This window comes from Urocitellus parryii, chromosome 1 (genome assembly GCF_045843805.1).
Source record: "Urocitellus parryii isolate mUroPar1 chromosome 1, mUroPar1.hap1, whole genome shotgun sequence".
NCBI lineage: Eukaryota > Metazoa > Chordata > Mammalia > Rodentia > Sciuridae > Urocitellus > Urocitellus parryii.
The window spans coordinates 123,611,982-123,639,284 of NC_135531.1; the positions used below are offsets into that span (position 1 = coordinate 123,611,982).

The 27,303-nt window shown below is 32.9% G+C and overlaps 1 protein-coding gene across 1 annotated transcript in view; it reads right to left on the bottom strand.

Annotated features, from left to right (window-relative positions):
- Positions 1 to 26,992, bottom strand: part of Ythdc2 (YTH N6-methyladenosine RNA binding protein C2) — an 80,972-nt gene extending 53,980 nt beyond the window's left edge. The window contains 10 exon segments of the mRNA XM_077801286.1: positions 4,099 to 4,234; positions 6,239 to 6,387; positions 7,490 to 7,597; positions 10,946 to 11,102; positions 11,788 to 11,890; positions 12,781 to 12,947; positions 17,982 to 18,181; positions 19,442 to 19,638; positions 25,232 to 25,322; positions 26,576 to 26,992. Of these exon segments, the coding sequence (XP_077657412.1) occupies positions 4,099 to 4,234; positions 6,239 to 6,387; positions 7,490 to 7,597; positions 10,946 to 11,102; positions 11,788 to 11,890; positions 12,781 to 12,947; positions 17,982 to 18,181; positions 19,442 to 19,638; positions 25,232 to 25,322; positions 26,576 to 26,786 (1,519 nt within the window). The 5' untranslated portion in view covers positions 26,787 to 26,992.
- Between the last annotated feature and the right edge of the window lie 311 nt (positions 26,993 to 27,303).

Consider the following 27,303-nt stretch of genomic DNA (forward strand, 5'->3'; position numbering starts at 1 on the left):
TTTCTAGTGAGAGGCAAGAAGTGCTCAACACATAGAGAGAAGTAGTAAGGGGCCAAGCCTGTGGGGGTGGCCTCCCTTACTAATAACCTCTTAGGGTATTCAATCCAAGCTTGTCAGAGCAAGAACTCACAGTCTTGAGAAAAGCACTAATTCCTTTTAAAGACCTAATCACTTCCTAAAGGTCCCAACACCTCTCAACACTACCAAACTGGGGATCAACCTGAGTTTTGGTGGGGACAAACCATAGCAAGGAACAACACTGGCAGAAGTTTACTTCTCACAGAAGCCCTCCATAGGAAGATAATTTAAGTTCCATTACAAGTTCCTTCCAAGAATATATTCCTAAAGCAATTCAAATATAATTGCTTAGGATTAGTTTGCCTAAATTACAAATTGATATTTTCAGAAAGAATTCATCCCTAGGAACAAACCTATTATAATTTAAGAAAATTAACAAAAGAAAAAAATTGGTCTTCCATACATACCCAATTATTTTCATTATTTAATTAATACCCTAAAATAAGTATCCATTATCACTATAAACCACAGGTTTTTAAACGGATAGAGAATATACAAGAGAATTACCTCAGGCTTCTGTTTTTTATATTTTTAAAGAAGGTCTAGGTCCACTGCAAAATTGAGAGGAAGGTAAAGAGACATCCCACAGACCCTCTGATCCACAATGTATAGTCTTACCTACCAAAGTGGTAAATTTGTTAACAACTGATGAACCTGTACTGATACTTCATCACACAAATTCTACTGGTATTATACATTCTTTGGCTTTGGACTTGTATTTTTATTTTTTATTTTGCTTTTTATTTTTGGAAGCATAGATAGATACTTGATTTTCACTATTAGAGAAGCAAGTTACTAGATCATAAGGAGAATAAGACAGCCTAGATAGCAAAGAACCAAGACCTTCTGGTAATAGCATCAAACTGAGGTTTCTTGCCAACAGCCATATGAGTGAACCTTTCTAGAAGCAGATCATCCAGCTCCAATAAATCTTTAGATGACTACAGCATTCCCCTCTACACCAACACCTAATGAGAAACTAGGAATCAGACTACTCAGGTAAATTACTTCCAGATCCTTAACTCTCAGGAAGTATGCAATAAATGCTTCAGACTGCTAAGCTTTGGAATCATTTGTTATGCAGCAAAAGGTGACTAATATGGTCAGCACAACATAGAATGTCTAGACTTACTAATTATTAGCTACATTTACAGGAACACATGGGGAAAATGATGGTACTAAAAATAAATCTATAAAGCTCACAATTTCTGGGATCACAAGAAGAAATCCAACTCTGCTGCCAACTAAGGGTAGAGACATTAGAGATTAACAAAAAGTTGGAAAATGAAAAACTGTTCATAAAGCTACTGTTACATTTTTTGTTTTCTTCATATGGCTAAAGATATTAGAATATTAGACTCAGGAAAATGTATAAACTATATATTAATAGACAAGGAGTGTGAGACCACAGGATGACCATTACCAAAGTAATCTAGTATTTGCTAAAGAAATATCTAGAAAGAGAGCCAAGAATAACAAATATTTAAAATGTAATATATCTCAGACTTTAAATCTTGTAACTTTCAAGTAATATTGCTGAATTTTTCACAGTAATATATTTTCAAAATGGAAAAAAAAGAATGCCAGAAAATTGAAGATTAACAAATATATACACTTTCAAAAAATTATGAGCTTTAAAAATACATCAATATGAGCCAAAATACATTTACAAATAACAAGAAAATGACAAAGGATCCTCATTTATTTAAGAGGTTTGCCAGACTAATAAGTATACAGGATTATAACTGTTTAAACAATCACACCTAAGTATTACCTAAAGTCTCTTGTTGCATATCACAATGTTTGGTCTTTGACCCAATCCCATCAACTCAATAAACTGAGAAAGTCTATTAATAAAATAAACAGTTGGAATTTTTTTAAAGTTGTTACACAGAAACAATGGGCCAAATCAAAAGATAAGATAAAATTTAAAAGGAATAAATGGTATGTCTTAAATTCAAAATAAGTTAGAATAATAAATACAGGATTTTCAGAGACATAAAAATCAATAAGACAATGTGGCTGACAAAGAGGTAGACTGAATTAATATAAATAAAGAGTAGAGATTACTTAGGCTAATAGACCTATTCTATCCTAAGACAGTAACTAAGAGATTAAACTCAGAACTAGACGCTGGGCTTTTTAGAAGGATAAACTAAAACATGTCCAAAGAAGGAAACAAAACAAAACAAAACAAAAACTTCTAGGAAAAAGAATAACTATGTTCATACCTGCAAATCTGTCAGACATAAATACATACTAAATTTCTTCATTATCACACTATAAGCAGAAAAGGGTAAAAGCAGATGGGTTTTGCTTCAACATATTACAAAATTATAATTAAAACAATCCAAATTTGAAAGAATATCCTCAAGAAAGTTAGTGAACTTACTGTCGTTAAACATATTCAAACAATTTATCATTTGGTAAAGATATCTAAAAGTAATAGCATTACTGATCACACATTTTGAAGGACTTACTATGAACTTCTAAAAACCCAGAGATGAGTAAAACAGATAAGGGTTCAGCCCTCATGCAGTATACATAAAACAGGGAAAAATTAAAAATATATAATGTCAACTATTGAAAGGACAAAAGGCAGTCAAAGATGCAATCACAGAAAGGACTTTGATTTTCCTTCACAATGTAAGAGTAAGCATGGGAGAGTTGAGAGTAGGACAATGGCAGTTTTGAAAGAATAAATATGGTTGTTCTATGGAGAACAAAATGTAGCAACAATAGAAGGAATCAGTGGGCTACCACAATAGTTCAGGAGAAAAATGTGGGCTTGGACTAGGATGGTGGCAGGCGAAGCGAAATGTGATCAGATACAGATTTATTTAGAGAAGCCAACAGGACTTGCTTTGGATTATATATGGTTTATGAGAGCAAAGTCAAGGATGATTCTACATATGCTTTGTTGCCTTAGCAACTAGATGAATGGCAATGCCGACTTAACTAAAAAGGAAAACATGAAGGAAAGAGCAGGTTGGGAGGAAAGTAAATAATGAAGGAATCAAAAGGTGTTTGGGACATATCCAATTCTATCTACCTAATAGACAAGTAACTAGAGATGGCAAATGATCAGGTATATTAAAGACAGCGAGGAAGTTAGGATGCCAACTATAAAAATTAGAGGTCATTTAAAATATATATGTACTACATGACTAAATGAGATCCATGTAACAAGAAAATGTAAATAGAAGTAAGGTCTAAGGATCAAGGTCTGGGACATGCCAAGTTTAGAGGTCAAGAAAAGGAAAAAGATCCTCTCAAGGAAACCAAGAAGTTATAGTTAGGAAATGAAAGAAAATAAGCTAAATATGAAATATCAGATGTTAATCAAAGATGGTGTTTCAAAAAGGGAATGATCAATAATAATCATAATTACAATAATGCTGAGAGGTTTAGGTAAGGAGATTAACTACTTGACATTTATATCCTTTCCAACAATTCACTCTGCCTTTTGCCTAGAAGCCTATAGAGATCTGAAAAACCATCTAACAAAATGAGGATAACTCATTAATGGAAATTACATCACATGACATAAAGTATGTCTATATAGCAAAAGAAAATACTAAAATTTTTCATTTACTAAATGAGCAATCTAGAGCAGAAGTTACTACCCATTGTTTACTTCTGTTTTTTGTTTTTTTCTTTTAAATCAGAAACCTCTTTGAGAACCTAAGAAATAACTTTCTAGGAGTTAGGGGATCAGAAAGTACATATGTGTACAAAACGTATACATAAAAGCATTTTTGTAAACAATTGTCATGTACATACAGACCTCATAAAACTATTCTGAAGATACTAGGTTAAATACTTGATTTAACATAACACTTACTGATTACACTACGATATGATAATAAGATCCTGATTTTTACATGAGACATAAAATAAGTACTCCAAAAGATCAAATTACCGGGTGTGAACAAAAAATGTAGTACATACATTTTGAACTAAACTATAGTTATACCATAAATAACTGCAAGAGTAATTTATAAATTCAAATAAACTTACCACTAACGTTTTCAGTTAAAATAAGGTGAAAGACCTGAGCAAATGCATCAACATCTTTATGTAACCATATGTCAGAAAGACAAGCATCCATTTCTTTGATTAACCATGGTTCAAGGCAATTCACATCTTTTTCTGTCTTTAAATTAAAAAAAAAAAAAGATTATAATCACCCAACAACATTTGCTTGCAAAGAATGGAAAATGGCCACAATGGCTACAAGAACTACTAATCATATAACCATATGACATTATATATTATATGTATTATCGCAAAAGTTCTTCATTCCATCTTACAAACTTTATGACACACAATATTCTTATCTTGTTCTTACATTAACCTCTTATCTGAGAATGAGTTTGTCAACAAAGGACTATAATCCAGGTACAACATTAATTATACTTCTGATAGGATTTTGCTAAATGTATCTATACATCAGTGATTCCCTCTTCAGCTACAGGTTAGAGAAAGCACCACCTGATGCTTTCTAACACTGATGCCAGGTCCCACTTCAGAATAAGAACATCAAAATCTTTGTTGTAAAGGACCAGGTTCCACAGGACTTTTTAGCTCATTGGTTATGTAACTATCAGCAAGGTCACTAATTTACGTGGTCAAAATGCTGTTCAGACTCAAATGGATCTCTCCTATACTAAATAACAATTTTAAAACATTCCTTGGTCTTAGTTTTTTTATTGGTACAATATAATTGCACATGACAGTGGGATTCATTATACCATATTCATACATGCACATAATTTGATCAATTTTATTCTCTAGTACATTCCCTTTCCCTCCTTTCTTCCCTCCCCTAATCCACTCTGTTAAAACTGAGTGAAGTTTTTTTTTGTTTTTTTTTAATTGGTTGTTCAAAACATTACAAAGCTCATGACACATCATCTTCCATACATTTGATTCAAGTGGGTTATGAACTCCCATTTTTTACCCCAAATACAAGTTGCAGAATCACATCGGTTACACATCCACATTTTTACATAATACCATATTAATGACTGTTGTATTCTGCTACCTTTCCTATCCCCTACTATCCCCCCTCCCCTTCCCTCTCATCTTCCCTCTCTACCCCATCTGCTGTTGTTTAATTCTCTCCCTTGTTTTTTTTTTCCCTTTTCCCCTCACAAACTTATATGTAATTTTGTGTAACAATGAGGGTCTCCTTCCATTTCCATAGTTTCCCTTCTCTCTCCCTTTCTCTCCCCCCACTCGTCTCTGTTTAATGTTAATCTTTTCCTCATGCTCTTCTTCCCTGTTCTGATCTTAGTTGCTCTCTTTATATCAAAGAAGACATTTGGCATTTGTTTTTTAAGGATAGGCTAGCTTCACTTAGCATAATCTGCTCTAATGCCATCCATTTCCCTGCAAAATCCATGATTTTGTCGTTTTTTAGTGCTGTGTAATACTCCATTGTGTATAAATGCCACAGTTTTTTAATCCATTCATCTATTGAAGGGCATCTAGGTTGATTCCAAAGTCTAGCTATTGTGAATTGTGCTGCTATGATCGTTGATGTGGCAGTATCCCTATAGTATGCTCTTTTAAGGTCCTCAGGGAATAGACCGAGAAGGACGATAGCTGGGTCAAATGGTGGTTCCATTCCCAGCTTTCCTAGGAATCTCCATACTGCTTTCCATATTGGCCCCACCAATTTGCAGTCCCACCAGCAATGTACAAGTGTACCCTTTTCCCCACATCCTCGCCAGCACTTATTGTTGCTTTTTTAAAAAATACTTTAAAAAGTATTTTTAAAAGCTAATATATAGTTCGTTTGGATGTATTAGAATTTAAACATTGATTAAAAAAAAACTTCAAGTATCTCTGCATTATGTTATTTATCTTCTCATGCTCGGCTCGATTCTTTTCTAAAAAGAAACTTCAGGGTTAGGGGTAGAACTCAGTGGTAGAGTGTTAGCACCCTAGCATGTGCAAGGCCTTAGGATCAATCCCAGCTTTGTGACAAAAAAAAAAAAAAAAAAGAAAGAAAATTTGTTCTTGAAAATATGTTGTCATCTAAGATAAACTAAGAGAACTACCCTTCAATTATGTAGTAAAAAATAACTAGTTCAAAATATATTACTTAACCTATATATTTTCACTCAAAAGTGTGAAACCAGTAAGGTCTTACCAGCTGACTAAAGACAGCATCACCACCATCATCCAATAAATCATACTCTTCAGTCACATTTGGAACAGTTCTCTGCCTCTGAGATTCAGGCTTGAAAGTATTCTCTTGAGCCGAGTACCATTCTGTAAGAGTGGTTTGTTGTTTCTCTTCTAAATTGATTACCAAAGAAAAAATAATTACGTAAGTCCTTTCCTTTTTAAAATGTATTCCTTTGTTTTAAAAATATTAAGTGAATCTTATATCACATAAAAAGCTGGCCTTATTTTGCAGTTAATTTTAAAACTATATCAAAATATTTAGTGAAATGTATTATGCAAAACCATAAAGACACTATAACTGCTTAAAAAACATCTTCATCTATTGGTAAGAAGCTTAATTCTAACTCAGTCCAAAATTAAGAGTATTTTTATCCATTTGATACATATTGTTTAAATCAGTGACTAATATTCATATAGCTCTTTAAAGAAAACCATTTATTAAACTCCTACCAGTTATTTGACATATGATTATGTATAATTCAAAAGTTTGAAAATTTTCAAGATCTAGGAGTTTCACAATTTACATATACGTGATTTTGCACTGCCTGGCAAAATAGGAGCTGATTAATTAAACTTTTGAAGTGAAGAGTCCAAATGAGTTGATATTTGTCTATTGTTATACAGAATAAACAAAGGAATCAGAGCTTGAAACCAATATCATAATGACCAAGGCAGCTAAACAAAAAGGAATCTAAACCCCAATTCAAAAGCTGTAATATAGTATAAATTATTACAAGATGTTTTAATAGGCAAATAATGTTATATTTAAAATATAAATATAACCCCAGAAGACTATCAAGATTTCTAAATCTTCACATTTTTATAAAAGATAAGCCCATCTTTGCTCGGATGCTACTCTTTTTACTCCCTCTTATCTACTTCCCACTCCCACTTAGGAGAGAGGTGGTATGCAGCCAGCATACACTCTTTTGCTTCCTTAGAACAATGGTTGAATCTTTGGATATAAACATACTCAAATTTCCTCAATTCTGGCATCCCCTTTCAATTCCTTTTTATAGATTGCCACTTTGAAAATACAAACCACAATGCAAAGGTATATTTGCAATAATATTCTAACATAATTTTCCACAAATATATGCAAGAGAATAACACTTTGAAGCATCCTTATACCTCCATAGGATAAAGATGGAGTACTCCAAAAAAGTCATTTTCAATAGTAATTTCTTTTATATTTCTTTGATAAAAAGTTTACCTCGCTGTTTTTCTTTTTTGTACTTTAACATTTCTTTGTTTGTATATCCAGTAGTTCTTAAAATGTCTTCCAGAAACATTTCTTTTACTTCAAATGGTCTTCCCTGTACTAAATAATAGAAATTTTTTAAAAATAGTCAATTTGCAACTCAGAGATACTTGACATAAAAACATCAGAATCCCAAGTTAATGTAATATTCAAAAGCAATGCCAAAGCTCAAGTGATCCACACAATATTGTCTTTTAAATATAACTTCAGTTTTTAGACAACTGGATATAAGACAATTTGCTTATTTTTTCCAGTGTTTATTATCTACCTATCATGTGTCCAGCATCACATTAGAAACCACAAATACAAATGGCAAACAGAAATAGAGCTATTTTTGTACCCTTCAGGCACACCAGCAGGGGAGACAGACATTGATCCAATAGTCCAGAAAATAAAAACAATAATATAGTTGTCCTATGAGAGAAAAGTACAAGACAACATGACAGTACATAACAGAAGGATCTGACTACACCAAGAAAATCATCCTCACTGAGAAAACAAGGAACAAGAGAAGCATATAGACAAAGTAATTATACTCTTAGAAAGGAAAGAGTGCACAATGAAGAAAAATAGCTGTGTAAATTCTGTGTAGTGGAAAGAAGAATGTTTTCAAGAAACTAAAAGGTTAACCTACTTGGAAAATGGTGGGAAACAAGGAGCAGAGAGAGAATTGTAGTTCAAGATGAGGTAAGAGAACTATATATCAAGGGTTTAAGTCTGTCCTGAATTAAGACTATTCAAAAAATTTAAGCCCAAGAAGTATTAAACATCATAAATCCACTTCAAAAAGATGATTCTGGCCACAGTGTGAAGAACAGATTTAAAAAATAGTTGAATGGGGGCTGGGGATATGGCTCAAGTGGTAGCAGGCTCACCTAGCATGCATGAGGCACTGGATTTGATTCTCAGCACCACATAAAAATAAAATAAAAGATATTGTGTCCACCTAAAACTAAAAAATAAATATTAAAAAAATATATTTAAAAAATAGTAGAATGGAACCAGACCAGATAGGAACAATTTTAATTCATCACAATAACTTAAATGAGACTGGAGATGCTGAAAAAGTAGTAAGATTTTTGAGAGAGGAGGTAAACTATGCAGAATTTAGCACTACACTGAATATGAGAGAATGATAAAGAAGTGTCAACTATGATTCTTAGATGTCTGGCTTGCAAAACCAGAAGGATGTTACTTAGATGTAATGAGGAACGCAGAAAAAAGAAGCAGGTTGAGTATTGGGAATGGAGGTATGGTTTCACCCACATCAAATGTGCAGTGCTGAAACAAGTTTTCCATTAAGAGGTTTAGATTTTATGTTCCTAACCACCCAAGAAAATATTATGATAATGTATGGGTTTGTGATTTATATGATTAGGTTAACAGTAGTATGATTAATCCAGACAGGCAACACAAGAAGAAAAGCAAATTTTGTAGAGTAAGTATTTAATTTGGGGCATATTAGAAGTGAGCTGCCTGTCAAGATATCTAAATTTAAAACTCTAGAGAACAATCTAAATTGAAAATAAAGATTCAGGAGTCATCAGTATATACCAGAAAACAGAAGCAAAGGGCACAATGAGAACTTCCAGGGAAATTAAGTATACATTTCCAATAGCTAGTGAAATATAACACAGAGCAGGGAAGAAGGAGGAAAGGAGGAGGAAAGAAATCTAATGATAATAAGAAAGAAAGGGAGAGTGAATAGAAAGAAAGAAATGGATCAAAGGAATAATCCTAGCAAATGCCATGATTTAGGCACTCTGCAAAGTAAGAAAAACCCATATAGAAAGCACTATAATGTAGAGTAAAAGCCAGGAGACAGTAGTGCTAAATATATGGGATGTGAGCATTTCAGAAAGAAAAAAAAAAGAGGGCCAACTCTGAGAAATAACACAGAAAATTTAAGTTAAGATTGTTGACTAGAGGTTGGGGTTGCAGCTCAGTGGCTGAGTGCTTGTCTCATATGTATGAGGAACTGGGTTCAATCCTCAACACCACATAATAAAAAATAAATAAAAGTCTAAAACAATTTTTTTACTAAAATCTGAATATTAGACTCAGTAATTACAGCAGTGTCCAAAAAAAAGTAAAAAACTCATAAGTGAGTAGCCCTGTACACTTCAAAAATATAAATAATTTCAGCCTTTTGAAAATGTAAAATGGCAAAAGCTATTAATATTGAAAGTCATATAGACTTTTCCTACTCAGCAATTTCACTTTCAAGACCTATCTCTAGAATTAAGAGTATATAAAGAATACACTATAAGCATGCTCTTCTTAACGTTTTTCATATATGGTGAGGGTTGGGGAAGGGATCTAGAACTAATCTGAATGTCCAAAAATAAAGGAATGGTTAAATAAGCCATGGTACATCCATATTATGAAACTCTAAAGCAGCTGCTTAAAATAATGAACGAGACTCAGAGCTACTGAACTGGAGAACTATTCATAATTTACTGTCATATAAATAAAGCAAATTACAAGTAATATATCAGGTATGTACTCAATCTTGTAAACCTTATATATATGCATATGTTTGTAAGAGGCTGGTCAACCTTAGTTGATATATACAATGCTTTTAAAACCCATAGTATCAAGAAATAAGACATGGAACAAAAAGAAGACAGGGAAGTTTTTCTCTATATATGAAGAAAACACATACAACTATACAACTTCTGTAACTTTTGAAAAGGAATTTATCATTTTTTTTTTTTTTAAGAATTGGGGGGACTGGGATTGTGGCTCAGCGGTAGAGCACTCGCCTAGCATTGGGGGAGGGGCCCGGGTTCGATCCTCAGCACCACATAAAAATAAAGGTATTGCACTGTGTCCATCTACACGTAAAAAATAAATATTAAAAAAATTGGGAAAAAATCAGTTCTTATTAAAAAACAAGAGCAAAAGTTAAATGTCATAATATTAAGAAATGAACGATGAGTACACATGGGAGCACAGACTAGTTTACAAAGGAATCTAACAATAAAGGGAAGAAGCTATAGGTCAGAATTTAAAAGGAAACACAGGATCAAAATAAGGCATACTTCTTTTGTGTGTTTTTTTACGTTGTAGGTAGACACAATATCTTCATTTAATTTTTATGTGGTGCTGAGGATCGAACCTAATGCCTCACATGGGCCAGGTGAGTACTCTACCACTGAGACACAACCTCAGCCTGGCATATTTCTTTTTAAGAGTACCAAATTGGATTTACTACACAACACCAAACAGCTATAGAAGGAAAAAGAGAAGTATGAAACAGAACTATGATATCTATATCACAGGAAACAGAAATGGATACCCTCTACTTCTAAGCATTTTCCAATTTCTGTTAGAAAAATATATACAGTCATACCCCAAACTGTTCTTTCATAAAAATTATAGATGAAAGTTTATAATTTAACTTACTATATATAACTGGACAACTTCCAAAATATCTTATAAAAAGATTTACATCCAAGGCAGCACTAGAAAGAATTAGTTTCAAAGTTGGATGCTTTTGCAACAAATCTCTTAACTTTGTAAGTAAAAAATCACTAAATCGATCCCTTTCATGCACTTCATCCTGAAATAAACAGAAATAAAACAATGGAACAATTAAAGGATTATGGAGGACTAAATCTTTAAAATACTGGCACTACAAGACTTACATTAATTCAAATCAAACGTGGACAAGGCCAATCATTATTAGTGGAACTTTTGGGTTATGGACAATTCAGAAATAACTGGACATTAACAACTTACTGTGGATGACAAAAAGTACTGCCTTTTATCACAAACTTAATCTAATATTTTTATAACACAAACTGGTTAAGGTTAGAATTCTTTAATAAGCAGGTAGCTCATCTTATTCCATCGGTGGCTAATTAATTTAATAGCTTAACCATGAAATTAAATGACTATAAAATACACACAACTGGGAAATAAATGATATTAAAGAGGGATCAGATAACTAAGTATACAGATAAAACTTTCACAATTTCTGAAGAATTCTAATTACTTGCATTATTTTCACATATGAAAATTTTTACATTTTTAAAATGTCCTATTTTACCTCATTAGATCTGATAGTACAAAATACTTACTACCAAGTATTTACTTCTAATAATTATAGACACAAAGTAACTTGATTGAAATAGCCTTTTCAAAACAAAAAATTAGCTTTCATTTTTACCCTGTTCTATAAATGATTATGTACTTAAGTATTAAGCAATCTGAGTTATATATCCCAAATTCAGCAATATTCTTACCACAATAACATGTGTCACAGTTGACAATGTACTATCGCCTGCCATCAATGTACGAAGCAATACTCCATTAGTGCAAAATGTCAGAAGTGTCTTTGGAGAAACCCTTTTTACGAAATCAAAATAAAGCGCATAATTACAAATCTTGTATGTAATTAAAACAGTTATGTTAAATGATGACCTTATATGTACTTTATTAAGTATTGCTAAAATAATAGTATACTGATAAGTACAGCTTATTAGCAAAGTTATAAGAAATACATATTTATGTCTAAGAAGCTCACAAATGTATTATTACTAACAGTTTTCTATTAACTAGGTACTGTGTTAAACAGGTTTTAAAAAAAAACTTAAAAACTTTTTGCTTCGAGAAAAAACTGCATCACAAATGAAATCAATCTTTTTAATCTCTACTGAAAACAAAGAAATGGTACTTCTTTGTAAAGAAAGTATTATTAGCTCTACTGGAGGTTGAGCATCCTTAATTCAAAAATCCAAAATTCAAAGTGCTCAAAAGTTTTGGATTTCAGAGCATATGGGCTAAGGATATTCAACCAGTACAGTTATTCAAATACTCCAAAATTCAGAAACCTCCAAAATCTGATATACTTCTGCTTCCAAGTATTTAGAATAAGGAATACTCAACCAATACGAATGACATTAAAACAGAGTCATTAATATTCAATGAGAGCTTACTATAAACTTTATATCAAAGCTGTGCTTTACAGGCCTTTATTAGCCTTTTTTATAGAGAAAATTGAGGTTCAGAGAGGTGAAAAAACTTGGCACTAGATTATGAATCTATGAAATGAGATTTGTATCTGTAATTCATAAACTCTTTTTTAAAACTATTCAAAACCTCACTAAGTTTAGGCATGACTTCAATATCCTAGTATAAACTTACTAACTTTTCAACAAACACGTTCTCTATTTTTAGTGAAATATATACATTTAGTCTTTTCTAAACATTAAAGAAGGTACAAGAACTGACTTTACCGGCTTTCTAATCGGATCTGATAACCAATTGTTTGACCAATCCTTTCCCTTCTCTCTGCAGCAACTCTTTCTGCCACAGCAATAGCTGCTAATCGTCTTGGCTGAGTACAAAATATACGGCAGGGGATACCATTTTTAAAGCAATCATCTAAAAGGAACTGAGGAATCTGAAATGAAAATTTTAAAATACTATAAAATGATATGTATTTTGCATGCCCTGAAAATCCAAATAAATCAACTGAAACACCAATAGAACTAAAAGTTCAATAACATGTTCATATAAATTAATCATAAAATCAACAATTTTCATGTAACTGGTAATAATCAATTAAAAATGTAATTTGGGCTGAGATTGTGGCTCAGTGGTAGAGTGCTAGCCTAGCATGTTTGAGGCACTGGATTTGATCCCAAGCATCACATAATAAAAGAAAAACAAAGCTAAATAATAAAAGAAAAACAAAGCTAAATAATAAAAAATAAACAAAATAAAAGTATTGTATCCATTGAAAACTTAAAAAGAAAATATAATTTAAAAGATCTTATTCTTGTTTTAATTCAGGGGCGCTCAACCACTGAGTAATATCCCCAGCCCTCTTTTGTATTTTATTTAGAGACAGGGTCTCACTTAGTTGCTTAACGCCTTGCTTTTTGCCGAGGCTAACTTTGAACTCGTGATCCTCCTGCCTCAGCCTCCTGGGCTGCTGGGATTACTGGCGTGGGCCACCATGCCTGGCAAGATCTTGTTTTGTTAGATACTAAAATTAAAATATTTTAAATTAAATTTATCAAAAATATTTAAGGATTACATGAAGACAACATAATGCTGTTGAAAAATAAAAGACCCGAATATGTAAAGAAATACATTATATTCGTAGATGGGAATAATCACTATTGTAAAAACTTTAGCTATCCCCCAAATCATTCTAAGAATCAGTGAAATAATAATCTAAATTCCACTGTGCTTTTTTAAATAGTGAAAAGCATAAAGAAGACAAATAATAGCAGGCTGCAAATACTTTTCTAAAAATAAAATTCAAGCAGGTCATAAAGATTTGAAATGAAAAGTCAGTCTTACCCAGCCATAGCCATAATGCTCTCTATAAACTACTTATTATTTTCTCATAAACTATTTCAAGAAAAATAATTCACAGAATTCAGGATGTTTATGTATACAAACATTTTTTACTAAAAGTGATTACTGTATTTAATGTTTAAATTTGCATTTTCTTTTCACCTATCAGATATACCTAATGCATTTTAACAGCTCCACATTCCATCTTATGGATGTGCTATAATTTAACAAATATGACTACACATTAAGTAATTTTCAGTTTTTTAACTTGTTATTGGTGTTCTGGCTTGCTACTAAAAACAATGCTGCAGAGAAATCTATTCTCATATACTTATGCAGATTTATGTATTATAAATAAAGATTTCAAAGTGTGTGTATTCATAACCTCAATAGAAAAACTATCAAATTGTTCTCCAAAACAATTGATACTCCTACCAACAAAGCAAAAAGGCTATTTTCCAATATGCAAATACAGAATATCATCTATTTTTAAAATTTCTGCCAATGATAAATATATTTTGGTTTTTATTATGAGTAGGAAAGATCTTTTCATATAAACCTTATTAGCCTCTAGGATGAACTTTACTTATTCATCTAGAAGCATAAATGTGAAAGAACTGCCAAAAAATATTTTTAAAGAAAAGATAAATATCATTTTCAAACTACAGAAATTCAAGATAAAAGAAAAACTTCTGAAAGAAAACTGGAAAAAAAATACTTTGCCTACAAAGAGGCAAAAATAAGAATTACATCTGACTTCTCAATAGACACCATGCAATCAAGGAAAGAGCAGACTAAAATTAAATGTTGAGAGAAAACAATCAATCAACCTAGAATTCTATGTTACAAAATTTCCTTCAAAAGAAGTAATAATGAGTTTGTTAGGTGAACAAAAATTGAGAGAATTTGTTGCCAGTAAACATGCCTTGAAAGAAATGTATTTTTTTAAGTTCTTTAAAGATATAGAAAATAATATAGGGCAGACACTCAGATCTTCATAAAGAAAGGAAGAACAGCAAAGAATGAAAAGTGAAGGTAAAATAATTATAATTTTCCCTTATAATTACTATAATTTTTCATTATTGACCTAATGGAAAATAATAGCAACAAAAATGTATTTGATTATGTATGTTTATATATATATATTTATATATATATATACACACACACATTTGTTTAATCTTGTGTTTATATGTATATATATGTATGCTTACATATAAGTGAAATGAGTGACAGTGACAATACAATTGACAGTACAAAGGAATTAGAACTAATTTGCTATTTAAGTTATTCACACTGTGAACTGGTATTATTTGAAACTGAACTTGGATTAGTTGTAAATGTATATTGCAAATTCTATAGAAACCACTCAAAAAAGTAGAAGATAATGAAGAGAAGTGTTTTGCTATATACTGCAAACTACAAAAAATAAAAAAGCAGACTCTTAGTGCAGGAATAGATAATGAAATTAGAGATATATAACAAAAATTCCAGAAATAGACCCAAGTACACAGAAACTTAATATTTGATCAAAAACTACATTTTATAGGGGAAGAGAATAGGTTATTAGACAAAGGTTATATTTGAACATCTAGACATTGACAAAAAAATTTCTACCTGATATGATACAATAAATTCCTGATGAATTTGTCAAATGACAATGAGCATAAAATATTTATAGGAAGTGTTTTTTAATTTGATGGTAAGAAAATTCCTATTTTAGCATGGTTCAAAGTCTTAAAGATTGACAGATTTTATTAAATAAAAATTTTAGATTGCCAATGATAAACATTGATTTTTATTTCTTCAACTATAAGTGAAATATAATATCTTTTCATACATATTGTATAACATAAGCAAAGATACCATAAGTAAAACTAAAATCAAATTAAAAATTCTGAGAAATTAACATGTTTAACAGACAACAGGCATATATCCTTAATATATAAAGTGTTCTAAAAATAAATTCAAAACTTTCAATACTGTCAATACTGTTTTAATATGCTAATTCTTTTCAGAGTTATTACATAATAACTAGTTAATCTAACTATTAAAACTTTTAATACAGTATTCTTAATCTGGTATTTGCAATTCTAGGAATTTATCTCATTGAAACTTCCACAAATAAGCAAAGAAACATTAGGATACAACATAAGAAAGTAAATACAACACATAATACCAAAATTCCTGCTCTATTTCCTAGTTATATTAACCTTAGCAGCTTAATATCCATAAATTCTAGCTTTTATTCCTTATCTCTAAAAAGATAAATAAATCTACATACTTTGAAGTTACTGAAAGGCTGAATTAAGACAGCTCTTGTAAAAACTCAGCACACCATAAACATTTTTTTAATCATTTTTTTATCATTATAAAAGTATTCAAGAATACTATATGTAGGTGTTTTTAAAATGAAGTATCTCTCTAGATAGTAACATGGAAAACCTCCAGTTTCTGAGATGAAATAAGTAACATGCCATTATCCCATGTCTATTCTTAAAAAACATCATCACATATCAATGCTTATAGAGAGACCTTTGGGGTTTTTTAAATATAAAATAAATCAGTGCTAAGAGAGATCAAAAACAAAACATACATTATCCCCCACTTCCTTCCCCAAAGAAAAACTAAAACGTATCCAAAGTTTCTCACAACAGGTAGAGAGCGTGACAGGAAAATTATAATTCTATTTTTCACTTTCTCTGTAATATTTTCCATAATGTTTGAGTTTTGTAAAACAAATATGAATAAGGGGAATTACAAATCAATCAGACATTCAAAGAGATTCTTCAAAGTGACTCTATGGAATTTCACTAAGTCATACAAGGACTTATGCTGAAGAAAAAACATTTTGTCTTCAGACAAAAATGAATTAGTTAGCTCATTTTAAGGTTCAAATTACTAAGTCCTACAAATAAATAACTGAAAAAGTTTTTAGATATAGTCAACTTCTCTGTCTGTTATGGTTTGGATGTGTCTCCCAAAAGTTTGTGAGTTCAAAACTTAATATCCAAATTCTTATATTAATGGTGTTCAGAGGTGAGGTCTTTCTGATGAGGATCAGATGAGGTAAAGCAAGTAGGGCTGCCATGATAGCATTACCAATTTTATAAGAACAGAAATCTAAGTTAGCATATATGTTTTGTCTAGCCAAGGGATGCCCTCTACCACCTTATGATTCTGAAAACCATCACCAGTGACCAGTGCCATGTTCTTGGACTTCTCAGGTTCCATTAACTAAATAAACCTTTATTCCTTACAAACTGACTACTTATTAAGCCAACCAATATAACTATAAGAAATGTTGGGCTGGGGTTATAGCTCACTGGTGCCTAGCACGTGTGAGGGAATGGGTTTGATCCTCAGCATATATAAATAAATAAAGGTACTGCATCCATCTACAACTAAAAATATTTTTAAAAAATATTAATTGTCGAAACTAAATTTTGTCTATGAAAGAAATGTTACTTTTATATGAAACTCAATCAATAGCAAGTTAATTTTAATACCCATCACAAAATGCTGAAACTTAAAAAGAATGTAAGCAAGAGATGGTTGTGTTGCACCATATTTACTTTCAAGTTTTTATCATGTGAATGGAACTTCATAACAAAGATATGCTTTGATTCTAAACATCCAAGTCAAACATATTCCTATTAATTCTATTCCTCAAACTATATTAATTTTTATTGCTTTTACTTTAGCTGCTATGTACAAAACGCCATGCATGCCAAGTGCTTTATAGAGATAGCCTCTCTAAATCTTACCCTTAAAAAAGTAGCAGTTAGTCTTATTTTATAAGTGAAGACTCTACCTCACAGATTATAAAACTAGCCTAAAACTTCACATCAAATAAGTGAGGAACTGAAATTTGAACTCCAGATCTGAGCCCATGTTTCTTCCATAATACCAATCTGCATTTTCACCTCTATTTTAGATTTAAGATAAACTACTCTAGTTATAAAATAAATAATTTATAATATTTCCTTTCTACAAATTCTCAAAATGTACTCCCAGTAATATTTCTGAAATAACCACTAGTATAATAACCATAATTCTATTTTTCTGTTTATAAACACAAGTAGAATAAACTTGATATAAAACTACAACATGGGATAGAGAAACAAACCTGTGTGGTCTTTCCAGACCCAGTTTCTCCTACAATCAAAACTACTTTATTTTCCTTAATTATTTTTACAATTTCTTCTTGTTTCTCAAACACTGGCAAAGACTGCCTGAATGAGTCAAATTCAGATTCTCCTCTTTTCACTGGAACTTGTGGTATGCCATTGTTGAGTCGCCCACTTGTTTTACTCATTTCCCGGTTTTCTTTGAAAATGAATGGAAGAACAAAAAAATTATAATCAACATTGAAAAAGAAGTGTTCAATGCTTCACATTTTTCTCCTATACTTACTATAGAATATACTACAAATTTAAGTACCCACATAGATGAATAAAAATTGATTCTTTAATAATCATTAAAAACACAATTTTGATAACCTAAATTATTTTCAGGTTTACCATAAGTTTCCATCAGTAGTATCACAGAAAATTAAAATTTTATAGTAGGAAAGAATGTGCATTATATTTATAAGAACTGTGACATACAATATGAAAACATATTACAGAAAAAGAAAATAACCTATATATTCTAAATTTATACATGTATGATTAAATGAGAAACAGGATTACATGTGTAAATACAAGGTTGGAAAGCTTCACAAATTTCCTAGTTGAGCCTTTTAGCAATATCCACATTTAACATAAGAAGGAATAAAAAAGATATGCTTTATATTCTCCATATAGCTCCAAATAAGTTTTGTCTAACTATATTTAAAACAAGTTATTTGATATTGAAGACCATATATTTGCTGCAGACCTGCTCCAAAAGACAGCGATAATTATGCAAATCTGTCACTATAGGTAATAAAATAAATGTCTCAAAATGGGAGTTCAAAACCCAATTGAGTCAAATGTATGAAAGATGATATATCATGAGCTCTGTAATGTTTTGAACAATCAATAAAAAAATTAAAAAAAAAAAATGTCTCACTTTGGAAGTTATTTTTCCAAATAGTAAAATTACAACTTCATTTTCTAACCAAAATAATAATTTTTCTACACTGGAGCAACTTAATGAACTAAAGAGTCTACCAATCCATTAACAGATACTAAAGCCCCAATTCAAAATTTTATTCATTAATGCATCAAGGCAGTATATATATCCCTGTTTAGTTTGCTGGCTGGTTGAATAACTTTAAACAAATCATTTAACTCTTCATAGGACAAAGGTTGCCATGAGGCCTTTTATAATGGGTTAGTATACTGCCTAGCACACAATATGTACTCAGTAAACGTTAGCTATTACTATAATGCTTAAAAAAAAAAAAAAAACTTGGTTCAACTCCATGACAAGCCTTAAAACTGCATTTTGTTCCCAAATTTTCACAACTCTTAATCATTTCTAACAAACTATTCAAACTGAAAAAAACTTATTTTATATAAGTTTTTAAAAATAAATCTAAATGGAAAAAGAATAGTCATCAAATAACAGGGTAAACAAGGAAGCTCACCAGAAAATACATACCAGCTTCAACTGCAAACACATTTCCTCTTTCTGTTTTAGGCAGAAGTTCAGTTCGCTCTTTATTGGTGACAGGAAATCTCTGAATTAGGCTCCTAATAGCATGCTTTGTATTATGAGTCAAATTACAGGTCATCATTGCATGAGCTGTTTCTGATCCATCTTTCTTCTTCACAGTTAGGTATCTATTTGCTCCCTTTCTGAATATTAAAAAAATCATTTGTTTACTACATACAGTCAACTAGTTCACATATCATATATGCCTACTTTTCTCAAGCAAAACATTTTTAAAAAATCAAAACACTTTTGGGATAAAATGCTAAACATCCTCCCAAAATGCAATAAAGGGAAATTTAGGGCTAAAATGGCCACAAGACTATTTTCAATTAAAATTTCAAAATGTGGCAAATTTAATTTGAAATCAGCAAAAAAAAGGGGGGGGGAGGCTTACTTATCCAGAAGTGTTGAAAATTTGTCTTTAGCAGACTTTATGGTAGACGAAACATCACCAGTTAATACATGCTATGAAGCATATAGAGCGGGGTGGGGTTGGGGTGGGGTTCTAAACAAAAGAACCTAAAAGTGACAATGAAGCAGCTATGGCTGACTGTTCAGATTAATGTGTCCCACTGAATGCTTCCACAGTATGTTGGTAATGTCACACTCCCATGAAAACCTGTTAAAAGAGCCAGTTTTAGTGGCTGAACCAAAAATTCATAAAACAGCATTTCTGGTAACTATTTCAGATACATTTTTTCTTAATAGAAGAAATTTTTCAAAGCTTCAGGCTCTTTAATTAAAAGGTAATGATGATCTATAACTACTCAAGTTATTTCCTGGAAATTCATTTGTTTCTTTATCTAGTACAGAACTGACCATGTCTTTTATACTTCTGTAGCTCCAAAAACACTAGGTTAAATGCTATACACACAGGAAATCCTCAAGTGTTTTGAATGATTTAATAACACAAGGATATTATCTGGCACTAATTGTACTGAGAGCTCAGGCCCTGAAGGCTCACAAGACATGGGTTTGAATCCCAGTTCTATCACTTACTGGCTGTGTCGCCATAAGAAAATTATTTAATGGCGCAAGTCTAAGATTATAATATTTATTTCAAAGGAATATTATATGATTAAAATGATATACTGTCAAGTACATTTCACTAAAAGTAAACATAATAGTTACAGATAAAAATATCTGTAATTTCCATAGTGTAAAAGTAATCATGTCAGGAGGTTTTACTATGTTCCACCTTCAGCATGGGCTCTAACATAAATGAAAATTATTATATAATTATCAAAGAAAAATTTTATTTCCTTTTTTTTTTTTTTTTGTAATGGGGATTGAACCCAGGGGTGTTTTACCATTGAGCTACATCCCAAGTCCCCCTTTTTTTTTTTTTTTCACTAAATTGCTGAGGTTGGCCTTGAACTTCCCATTCTTCTACCTCAACCTCCCAAGTTGCTGAGATTACAGGTGGATGTGCTACCACATCTGGCTGATTTCCTAAATTAAAAAAAAAAGTTACCCAAAATATTTTACAAAATGCTTTACCATTTATTAACATCACCAGCATATTATAGAAAAAAGCAACAGAGTCATAAATACAACAATTATTACTTACTTTGATAATTTTTATGATTCTAATTATATTTTAAATTTTGTAATCAATATCTTCATTATAAAAACGATATTAAACTGGAAACTGACCTATACAGTTTTACCTATATAAGGCTTCTAAATGAGGCTTTTATTTTACAACAATTTTAAATTTCTGACGATTCCTTACTAAATACTAAATATATGGTTTCTATCATCATACATTAATTGAGCACCTACTTTAGGCCAGTCACTGTGGTAGAAACTAGAATTACAATGTTGAGTAAAATATACTCTCCTTCTTCAACAATCCTACAATCAAATTAATAGTCAAAATGAAACCTTCCTAATACAGGTTGCCTAACAGCTTTTATTTATAAAAACAATTCACATTAAGCAGGTTCAATGACATAGCCATTACCATTTAAAATGTATTGAATTCAAGTTTAGCACAGATGGTAGGGCAGAAACAGCATAAAGTTGACAGTTTCTATGTTTAATAAAAGAGTCCACCTGTGGCTATTAGTGTTTGTTCCTACCACATTCAGCATCACAGTGACAGTATCACAAAAGGATCAATGAGATTTTTGGTAAAATATTCACCTCATCATTGAATGAAATATTCAATACAGTAGAGATTACATACTGCTACATTAACTGAAACACTAAAATCTTTTCAGGTATTCATTCCAAGGCTATTGATACTATGTTTTGATGAAAAACATAAAAATCCCCTTTCTAAAGAAAAATTAACTAGAAACTAGCCACAGAAAATAATGCTACATAAATAACTTCACAAGAATTCTGGGTTTTTTGTGCCAGGGATTGAGCCCAAGGGCACTTAACTACTGAGCCACATCCCCTAGCCCTTTATTTATTTATTTATTTTTAATTTTGAGAAAGGATCTCACTAAGTTGCTTAGGGCCTCACTAAGTTGCTGAGGCTGGCTTTGAACTTACGATCCTCCTGCCTCAGCCTTCCAAGCCTCTGGGATTACGGAAGTACACCACCATGCCCAGCTAGAATTTTATAAATAAAAAAATGCAACCCTCACATGCAGTTTTAAGCATAAAAGCAAATGCTCAATGGGGATGACAAAAGGGGAGACTTTGGTCAACAGGTCCAAAGTTATAGTTAAATAAGAAGAATAAGTTCTGGTGTTCTACTTCACAGTATGGTGACTATAGTTAACAATAAGGCACATTTCAAAATAGCTATGAGAGAATTTTTTAAAGTTCTCATACACACACACACACACACAAAAAAAAAAAATTCTCACCACCAAGAAATGATAAATATTTAAGGTGATATATATGCTAAATTACCCTGATTTCTACAATGTATACATGTATCAAAACATCACAATGTATTCTATAAATATATAAAATTATTAGTCAATTAAAAATAAAAATTAACTAAAACTAATGTAATAATATTATAGATAAGAATTTCTTATCTGTAATTTCAAAGTGTAAAAATAACCAATGTATGCTATAGTGAAGTTGTGGCATTTCAATGGCTTCTTCCTTTGGAAGAAAAATGATGGGAGTTGAGAACTTAGCTCAGTGGTAGAGCACAAACAGCATATACAAGGCCCTGGGTTCAATCCCTACCACCAAAAAAAGAAAAATTATGCTATAACCAATCAAATTTGATACAATTTTCTTATTAATCCATTTATCAGTTTACTAAACATGTTATTAAGCATTTAACAGAAACAGCCATATGCCTTAATATTCTCCACTTTCCAAATCTGAAAACAATTTAAAAGATCATCTAAAAGAGGCTGGGGGTATAGCTCAGTGGTAGATTATTTCACATATACTACCCTGGGTTTGATGCCCAGCACAAAAAAAAGAAAAAAGAAAGAAAGAAAGAAAACAAATTATCTAACAAGCCAAAGAAATGACTACTTAAAAAGCTGACAGCCAGGCCTGGGATTGTGGCTCGGTGATAGAGTGCTTGCTTAGCATGTGTGAGGCACTGGGTTCAAGTCTCAGCACTGTATATAAATAAATGAATAAGTGTCCATCAACATCTAAAAAAAAAGATTAAAAAAAAGCTGACAGCCATCAAGGAGTTAATGCCTCTAAAAAAAACAAGACATTCATTAGATGCCTACTAAATATAAATACTTAATTTCTTATACCCTATATTTATACTTCCCTTAAGCAGGGAGATAAAAGATCTAAATCATTTTCACCCCAATACTGTATGTAATACAGAATTACAAATTTATTGAAGTTTAATATATTAAACTTTAATATATTAATGGACTTTTTATGACTAGTTAGAAACTTAATAGTTTAATAACCAACCAAATAACTTTGCTAAAATGAATACAGCTGCTTTTATGCTATACTCATTTTATTCATTTACTAAAATGAATACAGCTGCTTTTATACTATATCCACAGTTTGTAGTAAATTTGTTCTTTGTATGGACTTAATGGACTATAAGTTCCTAGAAAATGAGACCTCCCATACATTATTTTTGACCTAACTTCTTGTAGGACACAGAACATTGCTATAAACTCACAATGAAAATCAAAATGAATTAACTAAGCAGGGCATACACCTGTAATCCAGCTACTCAGAAGGCTGAGGAAGGTAGATCACAACTTCAAGGCCAATCTGGGCAAACTCAGCAAGAACCTACCTCAAAACAAAATTTAAAAAGGGGTGGTGATAGAGATTAGAGATAGGACCCTGTGTATTCTAGGCAAGTGCTCTGAGTTCAACTCCCAGTACCCTCCCCCACAAAAAAATAATTATTTTAGTTACACATTAACTGTTCAAATTCTGGCTCTGCCACTTATTAGCTATGTGATTTTAAGAAAATTACTTACCACCTCTAAGCTTTCATGGCCTCACCTGTTATATAGTTACCAGATGTTAATAAAAGAACCTATCTTATTAAACTATTGAGAGAATTAAGTGATAATCCATTTAAAGCATCTAGCACAGTGACTGTTGCATAAGAGCACTTCAGTGTTAGCTGCTGTTATTATCACTGAATATAGCAGGGTTTCTTTTTAATGGTGTCAAAAAATTCCTCAAGAGAAATTACTACTTTGAACCCTTATAAGATGAAAAGGTAAAACTGAAAAGGGGTATACCCTTCTGGTCAAGGTGAGTAAATTACTTCAGTACCTATTAAGTAGTGACTGTAACAGTCATGGGATAAGAACCACATATGTGGAAAATCTACTTTCACATACTTTGTATTTTTTCATTCCACAAGTTTTTAACCATTAATTTTGTAAACTTCATTTTGTCTAACTTGCATTAAAAGAGGAAAAGATTTTGTTTTGGTTATAAACAAGTCACAGACTCAGAAAAGTATTCTCTTAGGACCAAAACACAATGATTTCAGCTGAGGAAAAAAATTAAACAAAAGATGAAATGGAATTTTTTTAAATACTTTTTTAGTTGTCAATGGACTTTATTGTGTTTATTTATATGTGATGCTGAGAACTGAACCCAGTGCCTCACACATGCTAGGCAAGCGTTCTACACTGAGTCACAACCCCAGCCCAGACAAGTATTCTCTCAGGACCAAAACACAATGATTTCAGTTGAGGAAAAAAATTAAACAAAGACAAGATGGAATTTTTGGCATGTGAAACCTGACTTTCAAAGAAAACTTTAGTAGAAGATATACTAAATATCACAAAATGGGGGTATTACTACATGAAGACTATCTTCACTAAAAGATGAGCAACTATTAAAATTAAAACCAAAGTACATTCAACTTGTTAGGAAGAGATGGAAAACAAAATCCATCACATGTCTTCATTTTGAAAGAAAGGCTACCAGACGAACACAGTGGCACAGGTTTGTAATCTCAGAGACTCCAGAGGCTGAAGCAGGAGGATCACGAGCTCAAGACCAGCCTTGGCAATTAGTGAGACCCTATGCAACTTGGGGTGCGGTTGTACCTCAGTGGCAGAGCACTGGCATAGCACGCATGGGGCACTAGGTTCAATCCTCAGCACCACATAAAAATAAATAAATAAAATAAAGGTACTGTGTCCACCTACAATTAAAAAAAATTATTTTAAATTTTTTAAAAATTAAAACAATAAAATAAAAGGGGTGGGACGTGGTTCAGTGGTTAAGTACTATGACATATTTATCCCTTTTTTTGATAAATAATCTGTTTTAAAATAAGAAAAACTATCAGCTTACCCTTTACTTTTAGAAACTAAACCAAGAGATTGACTCAATCGATGAATAAAGGCTCTTTCAGTACTGGTCAGTGAAGAAGGAAATTCCATTTCTACATAAAAAAAAAAAGTAGTACCATTTGTGGATGGACAATTTTCTTTCAAGTAATATATAAAAATGCAAATTACAAAAAACACATAAGCATATAGTCAAATTATATTTTGTGAAAAGTAAGTATTAATTCAATAACCACTGAATGCTTACCAGAATTCTGATATTAATTTTTTTGAACCATGTAATGAACCTAAATATGATAAAGGACTCTGATGCTTACCAAAGACTGCTGGAATCTTGAGCTGATATAATGACTGATGAACATAATTTAGTATTTTTACTTAGTCCTTACTTGCTTCTTGTAGCACCCAGAACACTGCTATAAACTCACAATGAACATCAAAATGAATTAACTAAGCAGGGCATACATCTGTAATCCAGGTGTATGCTTAATTAACAAAATGTTTATTTCCTTAATTAACAAAATGTTTATTTCCTTCAACAATGAGAATATGCAAGCATTAGTTCTCAACATGAAACTCCACCGTCTTTGCTTTCAAAACTATACCGAATTTATGTTCCATTATTTTGGATGAGATTTATTGTTACATAGTGCTGACACTTTACGTCTGTTTTAATAGAAGTTCAGAATTACTCTTCCAGGTCACCCAGTTTGGACTGAAACTAAAAAGTCTTCTATTTAAGTCAGCAAAACGGAGGGAGCATTCAATGATGCTGTACAGACACCACCGGTGAGCTGCTGGTCCTGAATTATAGGACCCAAGACAGAGTCTTCTAAGGTGTGGAATAGCTTCGTAGGCCAAGAAAAGTTTAATTTGTCTAAGTGTTTAGCATGATGTTACTAAGATTTAAACATTTTGCAAGTGCATTTACTTATCTGTTTGACTTCCTTCTTCTACTTTTGTAGCTTAAATGTTAACTAGTTAAGGCTAAGCTGCTTTTAAATAATGTAAGTGTAGAGGCTTACCAATACCCAAAAAACGCTGCCCTAGCTGCCCAAGGCTGCTGAAAGTCCTGGAAAAAGAAAAACTTCCCGCTTGGGAGCAACTTGACCTTCCCGCCTTCCCTCTGGTCAGTAACCCAGAGGACCCGCACGGCAGCTTGCGGTTCTTCACTTCCCACCGTAGGGGCACCACCGCGCTCCAACCCGGGCTGAGCCTCGGAGGGCTGCCAGGTGGGCGGCCCCGGTCTCCCCTCCTTTTCTGGGGCAGCCCCATCATTCAGGGGATCCAGTTTGCGGGCCGGGGGCGAAGGGCCGTAGGCCAGCGGGGTCCCTGTCTGGAACCGCACCTCTCTGGTCCCCGTATCGGAAGCGCTCCAGAGCGATATTGACTGCGATCTTCACCTCCTCGTCGATACGAATGTCCTTCAGACCCTTGGCCCGGCCGCTGCCCCCAGGGCCACACGGAGCGGGGCCTCCCCCTCCGCCTCCAGTCCCACCGCCGCCGCCGCCACCGCCTGGAGCCGGCGGCCGCGGGGAGACGCTGCTCGGCCTGGACATGGCCCTGAGGAGATGTTCTCCCCGCGCGGGAGCGGCCAGGCCTGCTGCTGACAGCCAACGACAGGGAATGTGGGCCTCAGGGGCAACTGCGGGAGCCCGACGTCTCAGCCGGCAGCCGCTCTTGGGTCAGAGTCGCCGGAAAGCTAGCGTTCACCACAACAAGCCAAAAACCGCCGGCGCCACTACAGCCCCGGAGCGGCCGAGTGCGCGAGCGTGATGACGTCACCAGGCCCGCCGCAGCCCGTGACCTCAGCACGTCAGCGGTCCCGCTAGGCGGCAGCTGTGCAGACCGAAACTCCCACCCAGGTGCTGGTGAAGTTTCCTCTCGCCGCCCGTGGAGGTGTTCTCTCACCCTTTTACTCAATTACTTATTAGTTGGCTTAATCCTTCGCTCCTTCCTTCAGTACAGCTTCCTCCTGCCCAGCAGTATGCTACACTCTCGATGTGCATTAGGAAATAGACAAAAGTTCCCGCCCTCAAGTGGTTTATATTCTAGGGGGAGTAGGCTGCCAGATGA